This window comes from Aotus nancymaae, unplaced genomic scaffold (assembly GCF_030222135.1).
Source record: "Aotus nancymaae isolate 86718 unplaced genomic scaffold, 86718_ANA_hifiasm-v0.15.2.pri h1tg000036l, whole genome shotgun sequence".
In the NCBI taxonomy this organism is placed as follows: domain Eukaryota; kingdom Metazoa; phylum Chordata; class Mammalia; order Primates; family Aotidae; genus Aotus; species Aotus nancymaae.
Genome location: NW_026988450.1, coordinates 20405336 through 20418758, shown reverse-complemented (window position 1 = coordinate 20418758; position 13423 = coordinate 20405336). Strand labels below are relative to the sequence as shown.

At 41.0% G+C, this 13423-nt stretch overlaps 1 protein-coding gene across 9 annotated transcripts in view; it reads left to right on the top strand.

Annotated features, from left to right (window-relative positions):
- NCOA2 (nuclear receptor coactivator 2) overlaps positions 1 to 8003 on the top strand; it is a 307666-nt gene extending 299663 nt beyond the window's left edge. For all 9 annotated transcript variants that reach the window (XM_021674186.2, XM_021674358.2, XM_064384265.1 and 6 more), the window contains one exon: positions 4157 to 8003. In XM_021674186.2, the coding sequence (XP_021529861.2) occupies positions 4157 to 4168 (12 nt within the window). In that variant the 3' untranslated portion in view covers positions 4169 to 8003. The remainder of the gene's footprint in view (positions 1 to 4156) is intronic.
- The last annotated feature ends 5420 nt before the right edge of the window (positions 8004 to 13423 follow it).

Here is a 13423-nt window from a genome sequence, read left to right as displayed (position 1 = left end):
GTTAGTCAGAATGTAAACTAGTACAGCCAGAATGGAGATTTCTCAAAAAACTAAAAACAGAATTATCATTTGATCCAGGAGTCACATTGTTGGGTTTCTACCCAAAGGAAGAAAAGTTAATATGTCACAGGGATACCTGCATTCTAGTGTTCATTGCAGTGCTATTCACAGCAGCAAAGATATAGAATCAACCTACATGTCCATCCATGGATAAATGGATAAAGAAAATGTGGTACATATACACAGGGGAATACTATTTAGCCATGAAAAAAAATGAAATCATGTCATTTGCAGCAATTTGGATGGAACTGGAGGTCATTATCTTAACTGAGATAAGGCAGTCACAAGAAGACAAATATGAATTGCTTGTTATCACTTACATGTGAGAGCTAGAAAATTTGTTGACATGGAAGTAGAGAGTGGAAAAGTAGATAAGAGAGACATAAGGGTGACTGTGAGGGCAGGAGAGGAGGAAGAGAAGTGGTTGAGGTTACAGACATACAGTTAGAAGGAATAAATGTAATATTAGCAGAGTAGCATGACTACAGTTAAAAATGTATTGTGTTTGGATGGTGGACACCCTAAAACCCTGATTTGATCATTCACTGCACATTATGAAACAAAATTTCACATGTACCCCCACAATTTTGTACAAATAAAAATAAAATAAAATAATCCTCTCCTGGCTGGGCTCAGTGGCTCACACTTAAAATCCCAACACTTTGGGAGGCCAAAGTAGGTGGCTCACCTGAGGTCAGGAGTTTGAGACTAGCCTGGCTAACATAGTGAAACTTCACCTCTACTCAAAATACAAAATTAGCTGGGTGTAGTGACACACACCTGTAGTCCCAGCAACTCGGGAGGCTAAGGCAGGAGAATCGCTTAAACCCGGGAGACATAAGTTGCAGTGAGCTGAGATCGTGCCATTGCACTCCAGCCTGGGCAACAAGAGCGAAACTCTTTCTCCAAAAAATAAAAATAAAAAAAATCCTCTCCCAATAGAGACAATACAGGGTTGAAGTTTAGTTTCCTACCAAAAAAAATAATAATAATAAGTGGATGGATGATTTGGTTAATACTAGAATTCAAGTTGAGGGCTCCAGATTTTAATTTATTGTGTGAATATTCTCCATGCGGTTTCTCTTGTTTTTAAGAACCACAGTCCCAGGTGGCAGAGGTGCTGGCTATGGGTGGGAGTCTGTAGATGTTGTCTGTACATACCTAGAAGAGTGGGTGTTTTTCCTGGTGCCAGTCCTGGTCTCTCCTCCACTGAGTACAGGAAATGAGCGGCCACACAACTCAGTTGTGGCTTATGTGCAGAAGCTGAAATCAGGAATGCACTTCCCAGAAAAGGCATGATGGGGGTAGCATGCTTGTAGTTACAGCTACTCAGGTGGCTTGAGGCCAGGAGTTCTCGGCTGCAGTGAGCTATGACTATACCTGTGAACAGCCACTGCACTCCATCCTGGGCGACATAGTGCCTCTCTGTTACCATCTTGCCCAGGCCACTGACACCTCCTTGACTTTCCTGTTTTTTCTAGTCCCCCTCTTGAATCTGCCTCAATCACCTGCACTTTTTTCATGCTGATTGTTAAGGCCAGAGAACAGTCTGTCATAGATACTCTTGTTTCCTTTAGAGAACTTCCCAGAAAAACACAGATACTCTTGTTTCCTTTAGAGCACTTCCCAGAAGAACAGTGATGTTACTGATGATTGGGCTCCCACAGAGGGGCTGTTTTAACCCAAAAGTACCAGGGAGCTTAGCATCTGAGCACATCATAGCTCTAAGGGAGAAAAATGCATTTGGGAGGCCAGGCTCACATCTCCCTCCCTGAATTCACCACAGTGAGATGAGACCTCCCTGCCTCCCCCTTCGTCATGTGGCTGCGTGCAGCCTAGGCCAGGGCTTCAGCAGAGCGGGGGCCCCGAGAAAGCCATTCTGTAGGGCAAGGCCCTCAAATACTGCATGGGTCCAGTCTGCCACCCCTCTCTCCCAAGAGCCCCAGGAATTGACCTGTGTTGTGCTCTTTCTTCAGCTGCCATGTAACCTCCAAAAAGAAGAGATTTGCCTACTATAAAAGCAGAACACTGAGATGGTCCCATATTCTGCCTTTTTAAAATAGTATAGAAACAACCAACATGACTAAGCATTTACTGCAAGCCTAGTCTCCACTAAAAGCTTTGTTTAGATTCCCTCACTTAAACCACACCACAACTGTCGGGTAGCGCCACTGTTGTGAGAGTTTAATGACTCCACCAAGGTCTCACAACACTGGGAAGTAAATCCAGGCCGGTGACCCCGAATGTGTATTCTTAACCCTGCACCCTCTTGCCACTTCCCCGAAGGGAACACTGAGGGCTTGTGAGACTTTTCTAAGGGTTTTATGCAGGTAGCATTGGAGAAGGCCAAGAAGGGACAATTTCCTTCTTTGGTGCCACTCCCTTCTCAATTTAGATCTTGAAGGGACAAGAAAGATATTCATAAACACTGTGGAGAGACAGTAAATATCAGCCACATTTTTGGAAGCGTTCTCAGCTTCAGGCATTGGGATTCTTCATCTCGGGAGGGAGGAACCTCCCAGGTTGAGGAAAGGGAATGAGCCTTTTAGCCTCGAATTTACCAGGGACAGTGCCAGTGCATTGATATTTAAGGTCCCTCACCATTTCATAGGAGGAGACTGAATCTCAGAGGATGAGATAATTTACACAGGGCCACCCAGCTAGCCTGAACACTTAGAGAACTGGTGACCAAGACCTACCAAGGGGAAGAAAGTGCCCAGCTGGGGTGTGGGGGGTAGGCCTGCAACCAGCCCACAGCACTGTGATGCAGGACTAGGGGTTCACCTTCACATGCATCCTGGTGCCTGATGGGGGCCCGCTAAACCCAAAATGGAAGGAGTAGCATTAGGATCTCAAACATCAGTTTTCAGTAAATATAGGGTGTTCTCTCTTTGCAGCAAAGGCATCTTTCAGGCGAGGCATGGTGGGGGCAGCATGCTTATAGTTACAGCTACTCAGGTGGCTTGAGGCCAGGAGTTCTAGGCTGCAGTGAGCTATTCAGCAATTCTTGTGATAGCAGTGACCAAGAATGTCTTGTTGTGGATATATTCCAGCACCTAGCATATAATAGATGCTGAATTAATATTTGCTAAGTGAATGAAAACTTTTGGAAGGAAGATAGTCAATAGCCAAAGAAAATCATTGACAGATACATTTGCACCAGCCAAAGAATTGCCATATATCATGCTCACTATAACCTTTGGTATTCAGTCATTCAACATCATTAACACATAGCATCCAAAAACCAGCAAGAACACCCCAAGATGCCCGGCACAGTGGCTCACACCTATAATCCCAGCACTTTGAGAGGCCAAGGCGGACACATCACCGGAGGTCAGGAGTTCAAGACCCTGGCCAACATGGTGAAACCCCATCTCTACTAAAAATACAAAAATTAGCCAGATGCAGTGGGGGTACCTGTAGTCCCAGCTGCTCAGGAGGCCAAAGCTGAAGAATTGCTTGCACCTGAGAGGCGGCGGTTGCAGTGAGCGGAGATCATGCCACTGCAGCCTGGGTGACAAAGGGAGCTGTGTCTCAAAAAAAAGAAGAGAAAGAAAACCAAAACCCATCGTGATTTCGTGATTTAGCTTGCCAACGCCAAGGAGAACACACCCAGAGAACCCTGGAAGTATCTGGTTAGGAAAAATCAGAACCATTTTATTGTTCTGGATCAATTCGAGGAAGGATTAGGAAGCAGTGGCCCCTTCTGGATCGGATGCTGCCGAAAAGCAGCTGGGTGAATTGTTCAGTCATCTTTATTGAAGGTGGGAGAAATTAAATGTAGCTAGGATGTTGTTGGTAGGAGAGTGGTCATTAAGGAGAGATTTATCATCCTTTTGCAGACAATGGCCTGCAAGAAATAGCATGTAGGATCTGCTGGCCTCCTCCATGGCTCCTGGAAGCACTGTGTGGAGGGAGGAATGGCGCCCTCTGCCTGTTCACCTTCAGATCAAATGTACTCATCCAGATGTGGCCTCTGTGATTTGCATTATTGAGAACAGTCAGGGATTTTGATGTTTTTGTATTGGGCTTTATGATGGTTTCATCAAAACCTCAGAGATATTTCACAACTTTGTATCTGTCTGTTTTCCTACAGAAATATTGCTGACACTGACGGTAGCCAGGTGCTTCTTCAGCTGACCGGGCTCACTTGCTCAAAACACTTCCAGTCTGGAGAGCCGTGTCTATTTGTTTCGACCCAACTGACCTGCCAGCCAGTTCTGCCAGAGCAGACAGGCCTGGGCCCTGGCTCCCAGGGTGGCTTCCACTTGGGTGTGACAGGAGGAGCTGCCTCTTCTCTTGACAGTCTGAAGCTCGCATCCAGACAGTCGCTCAGTCTGTTCACTGCATTCACCTTAGTGCAACTTAGATCTCTCCTGCAAAGTAAATGTTGACAGGCAAATTTCATACCCATGTCGGATTGAATGTATTTAAATGTATGTATTTAAGGAGAACCATGCTCTTGTTCCGTTCCTGTTTGGTTCCAGACACTGGTTTCTTGCTTTGTTTTCCCTGGCTAATCAGTCTAGTGCAAAGTAAAATTTTATCTGGGGGAAAGAAAAGAATTTTTAAAAAATTAAATTAAAGGTGTTTTAAGCTAAAGCCTGCATTTGGGATGGAAGCAGGACAGACGCCGTGGACAGCGCTGTATGTACAGACACACCCAGTGAGTGAAGACCAAGAAAGTCACAGTCGTATCTGTAGAAAGCTCTAAAGACCATGTTGGAAAGAGTCTCCAGTAATGGAGCAGTTGAGAAGGAGCCTGTGAGAGGGCTGTTAACATTAACAAATATTTTCTCCTTTTTTTTTCTTTGTTAAAACCAACTAGTTCACCTGAATCATAAATGAAGAAGAAATAATTTTTGTTTCTAAATTAAGTTCCCTTTAGTTTGATCAGACAGCTTGAATCAGCATCTCTTCTTCCCTGTCAGCCTGACTCTTCCATTCCCCTCTCTCCCTATCCTCCCCACTTTCATTCATTTTTTAAAAAATAATATAAGCTACAGAAACCAGGTAACCCCTTTATTTCCTTAAATGTTTTGCCGGCCACTTACCAGTTGCTAAGTATTGAATTTCAGAAAAAAAAATACATTTACTGGCAAGCAGAAGAGCAAAGTTAAGACTCGATACCAGTCAAGCTAAGGATACCTGCTTCGGAAGCATGTTTATTCTGTTCCCCAGCAACTCTGGCCTCCAAAACAGGAGAAAACGCCAGTGTGTTTAAATTGACAGCAGATATCACGACAGATTTGACCTCTGCCATGTGTTTTTTATTTTGTTTTTTAGCAGTGCTAAGCTGAAGTTTTGTAAGGTACATAAAATCCAATTTATATGTAAACAAGCAATAATTTAAGTTGAGAACTTACGTGTTTTAATTGTATAATTTTTGTGAGGTATACATATTGTGGAATTGACTCAAAAATGAGGTACTTCAGTATTAAATTAGATATCTTCATAGCAATGTCTCCTAAAGGTGTTTTGTAAAGGATATCAATGCCTTGATTAGACCTAATTTGTAGATTTAAGACTTTTTATTTTCTAAACCTTGTGATTCTGCTCATAAGTCATTTATCTAATCTATATGATACGCAGCCGCTGTAGGAACCAATTCTTGATTTTTATATGTTTATATTCTTTCTTAATGAACCTTAGAAAGACTACGTGTTACTAAGCAGGCCACTTTTATGGTTGCTTTTCTTGCCCACTCTGGTAGGGAAATAATCTTTTATTAATGGGTGTCAGTTTCAGACAACTGCAATACCAAGAAACTGATGACCTTTTTTGAGCTATTTCTCCTTAACCCCTAATACCTTTCTTACCTAAATTTCAGAATGATACCTTTTTGATGTCTAAAAAGCAAAGCATTTTATAATATCTCATTAGCCAGGCTTTTTAGGAACAGAGAAGTTTTTCCTTGAAATTTGATTGTTCATTTGTGGCAGGGTGAAAAATGTACAAACTACCCCTATTTATATTTATATCTCTCTCTATATGTACAGCTTATGGAAATATAGAAAGAGATATAGCCCAAAGATAGATCGTAAGTAGACAGTCTGAAAGTGTTGCTCCATACTAAAGAAACTTTCTGGAAATTTGCATTTCGATACTTTTTTCCACTTGAGAGGGGTCTCAATACAGGGAGGTGGCCAAGGAACAGCACTTCTCAGTGGCCACCAGTTCATAGATCCCCTCAAAAGGCTCTACTTTTCTCCACCAAACCATTGGGTTGCCCAACTGTGATGGAAAAAAACTAGCAGATGTTGGCCCAGAACTCCAGGACCTCCCCGTGGGCCGAGGCTCACGTGGCATACAATTTCGTGTGACCAGTTTCAATGTTTAGAAATATGTGAATTAGAATGACTTTAAACTTCACACAGCACAAAAGAGAAATGGAGTTTAAACCGGATTTGTTTTGCTTTGAGGTTCAAGTCCCTTTTCACTACAACACCGTCCAAAGCTATCTATGTATTTCTTCTTTATCCATCTGCCACTGTATTTTAATGTCAATCCTAACTTAGACAAATCTGCACCCTCATGATACTGGTAATTTATAATAATTCATGATCATTGCTGTTTTGAAGGAAAAGAGATGATAAATTCTCTTATGGTTTTGATCAGGTAATGGATTTTGTTTTACATCTAATTAGGAGAAGAAAAGTAAGTGAAGGAATCCTCTGATCATATTGATCACTATAGAAGCAAAAGCCAAATCAGTTCCTTTATTATCAGTATTTCTCATGCTGTACACAATAAATTGGTTAGACTGAGTACTTGGTTTTTGTTTAATAGAACAAATAATCAGTGTTTCACTTATATTACTAAATGTGAAAAGCATAATGTGAAAAGTATACATACATTAACTGGGTTGTAAAACTCATTTAAGTGTTCATGTCATGTGGTAAGTTTAAAAAGTGAAGTGAGCTGTTTTACTACAATGAATTCATTTGACTCAAAGATTAAAATGCCCCTCCCCCTATGTGTATCTCTTATGGCCTGTAATAATTGAAAGCAATGTTTTTGCAGTTTATATAATGCAATTTTTAATCTGTGTTCAAAAATGGAGTTCATATGGGCTTAACACATGAAATGGGTGGCACAGATCCACTTGCAGAACCCAAAGATACACAATCAATTTTGAAATGCAACTTAAGCCATTAATTGTTGGTGTGAATTTAAAATTTTCTAGTGTTTGTATGGTAGTATGCTGCCTAAGAGCAAAGCATTCTCTGCACAAAAGAAAATTACTGTAGTGGCTTCGATTTTAATTAGAATTTTCTCCCTGGTGTTTCTTTATAGACTAAAACAAAATCTTTTAAGTTTCTTACTACAGGTAAAAGCTATGTGCAAGAACCTCAAAATGCTAAAATCTAGCATAATGCCTTAGATCTGTTTTTAAGTCTTGTATATTCCTACATAGCTGTCCGATGTATTATATTTGTATAGTGAATTGTGTACAATTTTTGAATAAGTGCATCATCACTTAACCTTTATGTTGTTGAATAGTGATGATGATACATTTCTTCAAACATTTAACTGTCATTTTTTTCTCCTTTGTCATTTGTGAGTTTTATTTGTACAGTTCCTCATGAAGTTGCATCTGAGATGTGTGTATATGAAAAGATTATACAAGGGTAAAATTAAGCAATATATTAACTATGGTTCTTCAGGAGAAAGCTTACAGTGTTTCAGGTTGTGATTTATTTTCAAAATGGAGTTGACTCTGAACATCACTTTGTTCACCTGCATTGATGTTTGTATTTCTAGTGTGAGCAGTTTATGCAAAGGTAGATATATTCAGAGAAATTTTAAATACATTTATGCAAGTTAATATTGCTTTGCTGATGCTATTTGCTTATTTGATGTTAAATAATGCTATTGTAAATAAAGAATTCTGTTGTTATTGCATCATTTAATAAATTTTAATGCCTTCGGGTTTTACATGGCTTTAGAGATTTTAATGTGTTTGTATTGTATCTTTCATAATTCCATTTATTAAATTAAAAAGACTTTGTAATTTAATAATTTCTTACATGGTAGTTGACACTGTTCACAGCACCTTTACATTTAATTCTCCCAGTAACCCATTTTATGAATTTTTACATTTGAATTAAGGATTATCTAATAACTTAATGGCAAATATAAGCCACATATAGTTCCATCTCTTCACCATACTGTTCCACCTTCCATTCCCAAACCTCCAAAAACATAAGAATAATGTGGACTTCTGACTGGCTCAGGAAGGTTATATCACACATGAGAATATCCATAATGGGCCAGATGCAGTGGATCACAAGGTCAGGAGTTCGAGGCCAGCCTGGCCAACATGGTGAAACCCCGTCTCTGCTAAAAATACAAAAAATTAGTGTGCGCCTGTAGTCCCAGCTGCTCAGGAGCCTGAGGCAGGAGAATTGCTTGAACAAAGGAGGTGGAGGTTGCAGTGAGCCGAGATCATGCCAATGCAAAGAAATAAAAATCCATGTTTTAGTAGTTGATAAACAGTGCAAGTACAGTAGCTGAAACCTAGATCATAAACTAGATGAAACACTAGGAAATGCAACCTGGAATTGTATTTCCAAAAGATCCCCAAAAAATGATTAGAAAAATCTATCAATGCTACTATTTTAACAGGTTAAAGGAAGAAAAAAACCACATGATCAACAATGGGTGCTGACAAATGTTAGCTCTTATTCATTAAAAAAATAAAGCTAGGAGAAGTAAATGTCATAAATGTAAGTTATATGATGGCATTCCCAATGAGACAGCTTGATGCTGAACTAAAGGAGGCCCATTACCAATACAAAGAAAGTACTAATGAGAATAGAAAAAAGAAAACATTTGCAACGATTCGATCATCTATAGGGAAACCCAAAGGAGTCAATTACCCTGCTTTTGGAATGAAAGAAAAGTTCTGTAAGATGGCTAGACTCTATAAAAATCAATGTCATCTATCCACACTAACATTGAAATTGTATCTTTAAAGTATCCCCATTGACAATAACAATACAATGCTTATTAAGTGGAATTACACCTAACAGGAAGTGTCACGGCCCTTTGTGAAGAAACCTAAAGGTTAACCAAAAGACGTAGAAGACTAAAAAATGGAAACATCCTATGAACCCACAAAGACCCAAATACAAGACCATTCATTCTTTCCCCAAATTCATGACAATCCCTTCAAAAGAAGTAAAATGGGTTTGCACTGGGCGCGGTGGCTCACTCCTGTAATCCCAGTACTTTGGGAGGCCGAGGTGGGTGGATCACCTGAGGTCAGGAGTTCGAGATCAGCCTGACCAACATGGCGAAAACCCATCTCTACTAAAAATACAAAATTAGCCGGGTGTGGTGGCGCGTGCCTGTAATCCCAGCTACTCGGGAGGCTGAGGCAGGAGAATCACTTGAACCCAGGAGTTGGAGGTTGCAGTGAGCCGAGATCACACCACTGCACTCCATCCTAAGTGATAGAGTGAGACTGTTTCAGGGGGGAAAAAAAAAAAAAAAAAAAAAGTAGCTCTGTGAAGTCAAAGAGGTGAACTATGGAGTAACAGAAATATTTAATGAAATAAAGACAAAATTCTCCAAATTTGATGAATGATATACACCCACAGATCCAAGAAGCTCACAAGCCTCAAGTAGGATAAAACATGTGCACCACCTACATTCATTTACTCACAAACACATCAACATACACCAAGACACGCCACAATCAAATGGATGAATGCCAGTGATGAAAACGGAAACCATGAAATCAGCCAGAGAAAGACAATGCATTCCATACAGGTGAACAGCATAAGAATAATTCCAATCTTCTTTTAATTTTTATTTCTTAGAGATGGAGTCTCGCTATGGTACCCAGGTTGGTCTTGAACTCCTGGCCTTAAGCAATCCTCCCACCTCAGCCTCCCAAGTAGCTGAGATGCTGAGATTACAGTTATGTACTACCATGCCCAGCTGATGCAATCCTCCAGTCAAAAACTACACAAGCCAAGGCTGGACACTGTGGCTCATGCCTCTAATCCCAGCACTTTGGGAGGCTTAAGCGGGAGGATCGCTTGAGGGCAGGAGTTCAAGACCAATCTGGGCAATATAGCAAGACCCTGTCTCTACCAAAACAACAAAATAGTATTTAAAAAACTACACAAGTCATAAAAGAAGACACATGACTGGACAATGAAATATGACTAAAACTCTTAACATTTCAGTCAATGAAATCAATTCAGAGAAGGAATACGAGTTCTGGTACTTGTCTGGACACCTGGTAAAACGAAAATGTAGGAAAATGAAAACATACAGAATGATTCTGAATATCTTGGAAGGAAACCCCAGAGATAATAACGGAGCACTATTTCTCCCTCTCCCTCTCCTTTGTATTTCAATGACTACAAATGAAGCACTCCTTAAGTCCCAGTTCACCAATATTCTTAAGACAAAGAGGACAATATTACACAAAAAAGCACTGACATAGAAAACTCCAAACAGTGATTCATTAGCACTGAACTCTGAGTGTGAGTTTTAGGAACACCTTAACCAAATTATTTCTCTCTTATTTTCTTTTTCACAAGAGTGATATATGATTAAAATTTATGTCTAGCAAGTCTAAAATAGCTCTTTCAATAAATATAAAAAGTTAAATTCTAAGTGATAAGATGAGGTTGTCACAGTTAAATTGGCAGCATTTTTTTCATTATTACAGGTTATAAAAGTTCATCTTTTGGCCTGGTGTGGTGGCTCATGCTTGTAATACAAACACTTTGGGAGGCTGAAGCGGGCAAATCACCTGAGGTGAGGAGTTCGAGACCAGCCTGGCCAACATGGTGAAACCCTCTCTCTACTGAAAATAAAAAATTAGCCAAGCGTGGTGGCAGGTGCTTGTAATCACAGCTACTTGAGAGGCTGAAGCAGGAGAATCACTTGAACCCGGGAGACAGAGGTTGCAGTGAGCTGAGACTGCACCATTGTACTCCAGCCTGGGCAACAAGAGCGAAATTCCATTTCAAAAAAAAGTTCATCTTTCAACAACTGTAGGCATTAGGATTCTTTATTTATTTATTTACTTTTTCTTTTTTTTTTTGAGGCAGGGTCTCACTCTGTTGCCCAGGCTGGAGTATAGCGGCATGATTACAGCACACTGCAGCCTCAACCTACCTTAGCCCGAGTAGCTGGGTCTATAGGTATGCACCACCACCTAATTATTGTGTTTTTTGTAGAGATGGAGTTTCACCCACCATGTTGCCCAGGTTGGTCTTAAACTCCTGGTCTCAAATAATCCGCCCACCTCGGCCTCCCAAAGTGCTGAGATTATAGGCGTGAGCCACTGTGCCCAGGCTTAGATTCAATTAAATAAGAATTTTTAACACTGTTCAAGGAAAAAGAGCCAGCATACTAAGACATGAAATAAAAATACCTTACTAGTTGAGGAAGAGAATTAAAGAACCTACTGGGGGTGGGTGCGGTGGCGCTATAATTCCTATAATTCCAACACTTTGTGGGGCCGAGGCCTGTGGATCACTTGAGGTCAGGCGTTCTAGACCAGCCTGGCCAACATGGTGAAACCCCATCTCTACTAAAAATACAAAAAAATTAGCTAGGCGTGGTGGCATGCCTGTAATCCCAGCTACTTGGGGAGGCTGAGGCAAGTGAATCACTTGAATCCAGGAGACGGAGGTTGCACTGCACTCCCGCCTGGGGGACAGAGTGAGACTCCGTCTCAATAAAATAAAATGAAGAAGAACCTACTGGGCTCATAAGAAGTAGGTGAAAGGGGCCAGGCGCGGTGCTTCATGCCTGTAATCCTAGCATTTTGGAAGGCTGAGGCAGATGGGTCACGTGAGGCCAGGAATTTGAGAACAGCCCGGACAACATGGTGAAACCTGGTCTCTACCAAAAACACAAAAAAATTAGCCAGTCTCGGCTGGGCGTGGTGGCTCATGTCTGTAATGCCAGCACTTTGGGAGGCCAAGGCAGGCAGATCACGAGGTCAGGAGATCAAAACCATCCTGGCTAACATGGTGAAACCCTGTCTCAAAAAAATATTAGCCAGTCTCATAAACCAGCCTCAAAAATACATAAAATAAGTAGAGACAGGTCTCCCCATGTTGCCCCCTAAATAAATAAAATACGTAGAGTTCAGGCTGGTCTGGTCTTAAACTCCTGGGATCAAATGATTCTCCGGCTTTGGCCTCCCAAAGTGCTAGGATTACAGGCATGAGCCACCACACCTAGCCAAGACGATGTCTCTTCAAACAAAATAAATGATTTTAAATTAAGTAGGCATGGTGGCTCACACCTGTGGTCTCAGCACTTCGGGAGGCTGAAGTGGGAGGATTGCTTGAGCCCAGGAGTTCTAGGCACTTTGGGAAGCCAAAGCAGGAGAATTGTTTGATCCCATCTCCAAAAAAAAAGAAAAAGAAAAAGAAAAATTGACAACATGTATCAGGAGTCTTTTTTGTTTGTCCCGTTTCAGAGAATCTTACCTAAGGCAAATAATATGAAATACAGAAAAACTGTGAGCACAAAATTATTTGGACACTACTTATATTATTGAAAAATTGAACATAAGTCAGTGATTCCATCACTTGTTATATAGGCTATTAATCTTGTATGAACTTTTCATGACGTTCGCACAAAAATGAAATCACCCAGCAACTTGGCTCTCAGAACGCATTCCTGTCGTTAAGCAACTCATGACTGTAGAATCAGTTTTCTTAATCTTTTCTAATGAGATAGACATTTTTAAAGAGCTGATGAAATTACAGATAACTTTTTTCTTTGACTTTTTTCCAACATTTGTAAATATGTTACGATAATAAACTGCATACTTCATCATCCGAAACGCTTGCGCAAAAACCTGAGGAAAAGCAGAATGCTTCCCCCACTGGGGGGCCCCAGACCCTGAACTAAGCGGCCGAGATGGCCGCCCAGGCGAGCGAATAACCGTGGCAATTGCTTTGCCTTCTCCCAGGAGACGCACTAGATCATAGATCACTGTGAAAGTGAGCTCTTCAAGGTTTGATCTCTTTTGTTCCACAGCTGGCCGTTGTCCCGCTCCCGATTTGGACTACTTGCCTTTTCCACGAAGACAGCTGCACCCTCGGCCCAGCACCCTCTTGCCAGTGGTTCGTCATGGAGAGGAGCTCTCTCTTAATAGTTTCTATGTGGTCCGAACAACAGGATGACACAGAAAATGATACTGCCTAAAAAGTAAGTGCCTTCCCTGAATCTACCCTTTTCCAAACTGTGGTACAAAGAACACATTTGAATTCAATTCGTGCACATTTGTGAAGTATGTGAAGTGTGACAGGAACTAATGGTGTGGAGGCCAGGGGTCAACGGACGGGTAAAATCCAGGCCTTCCACTTTTCACAAG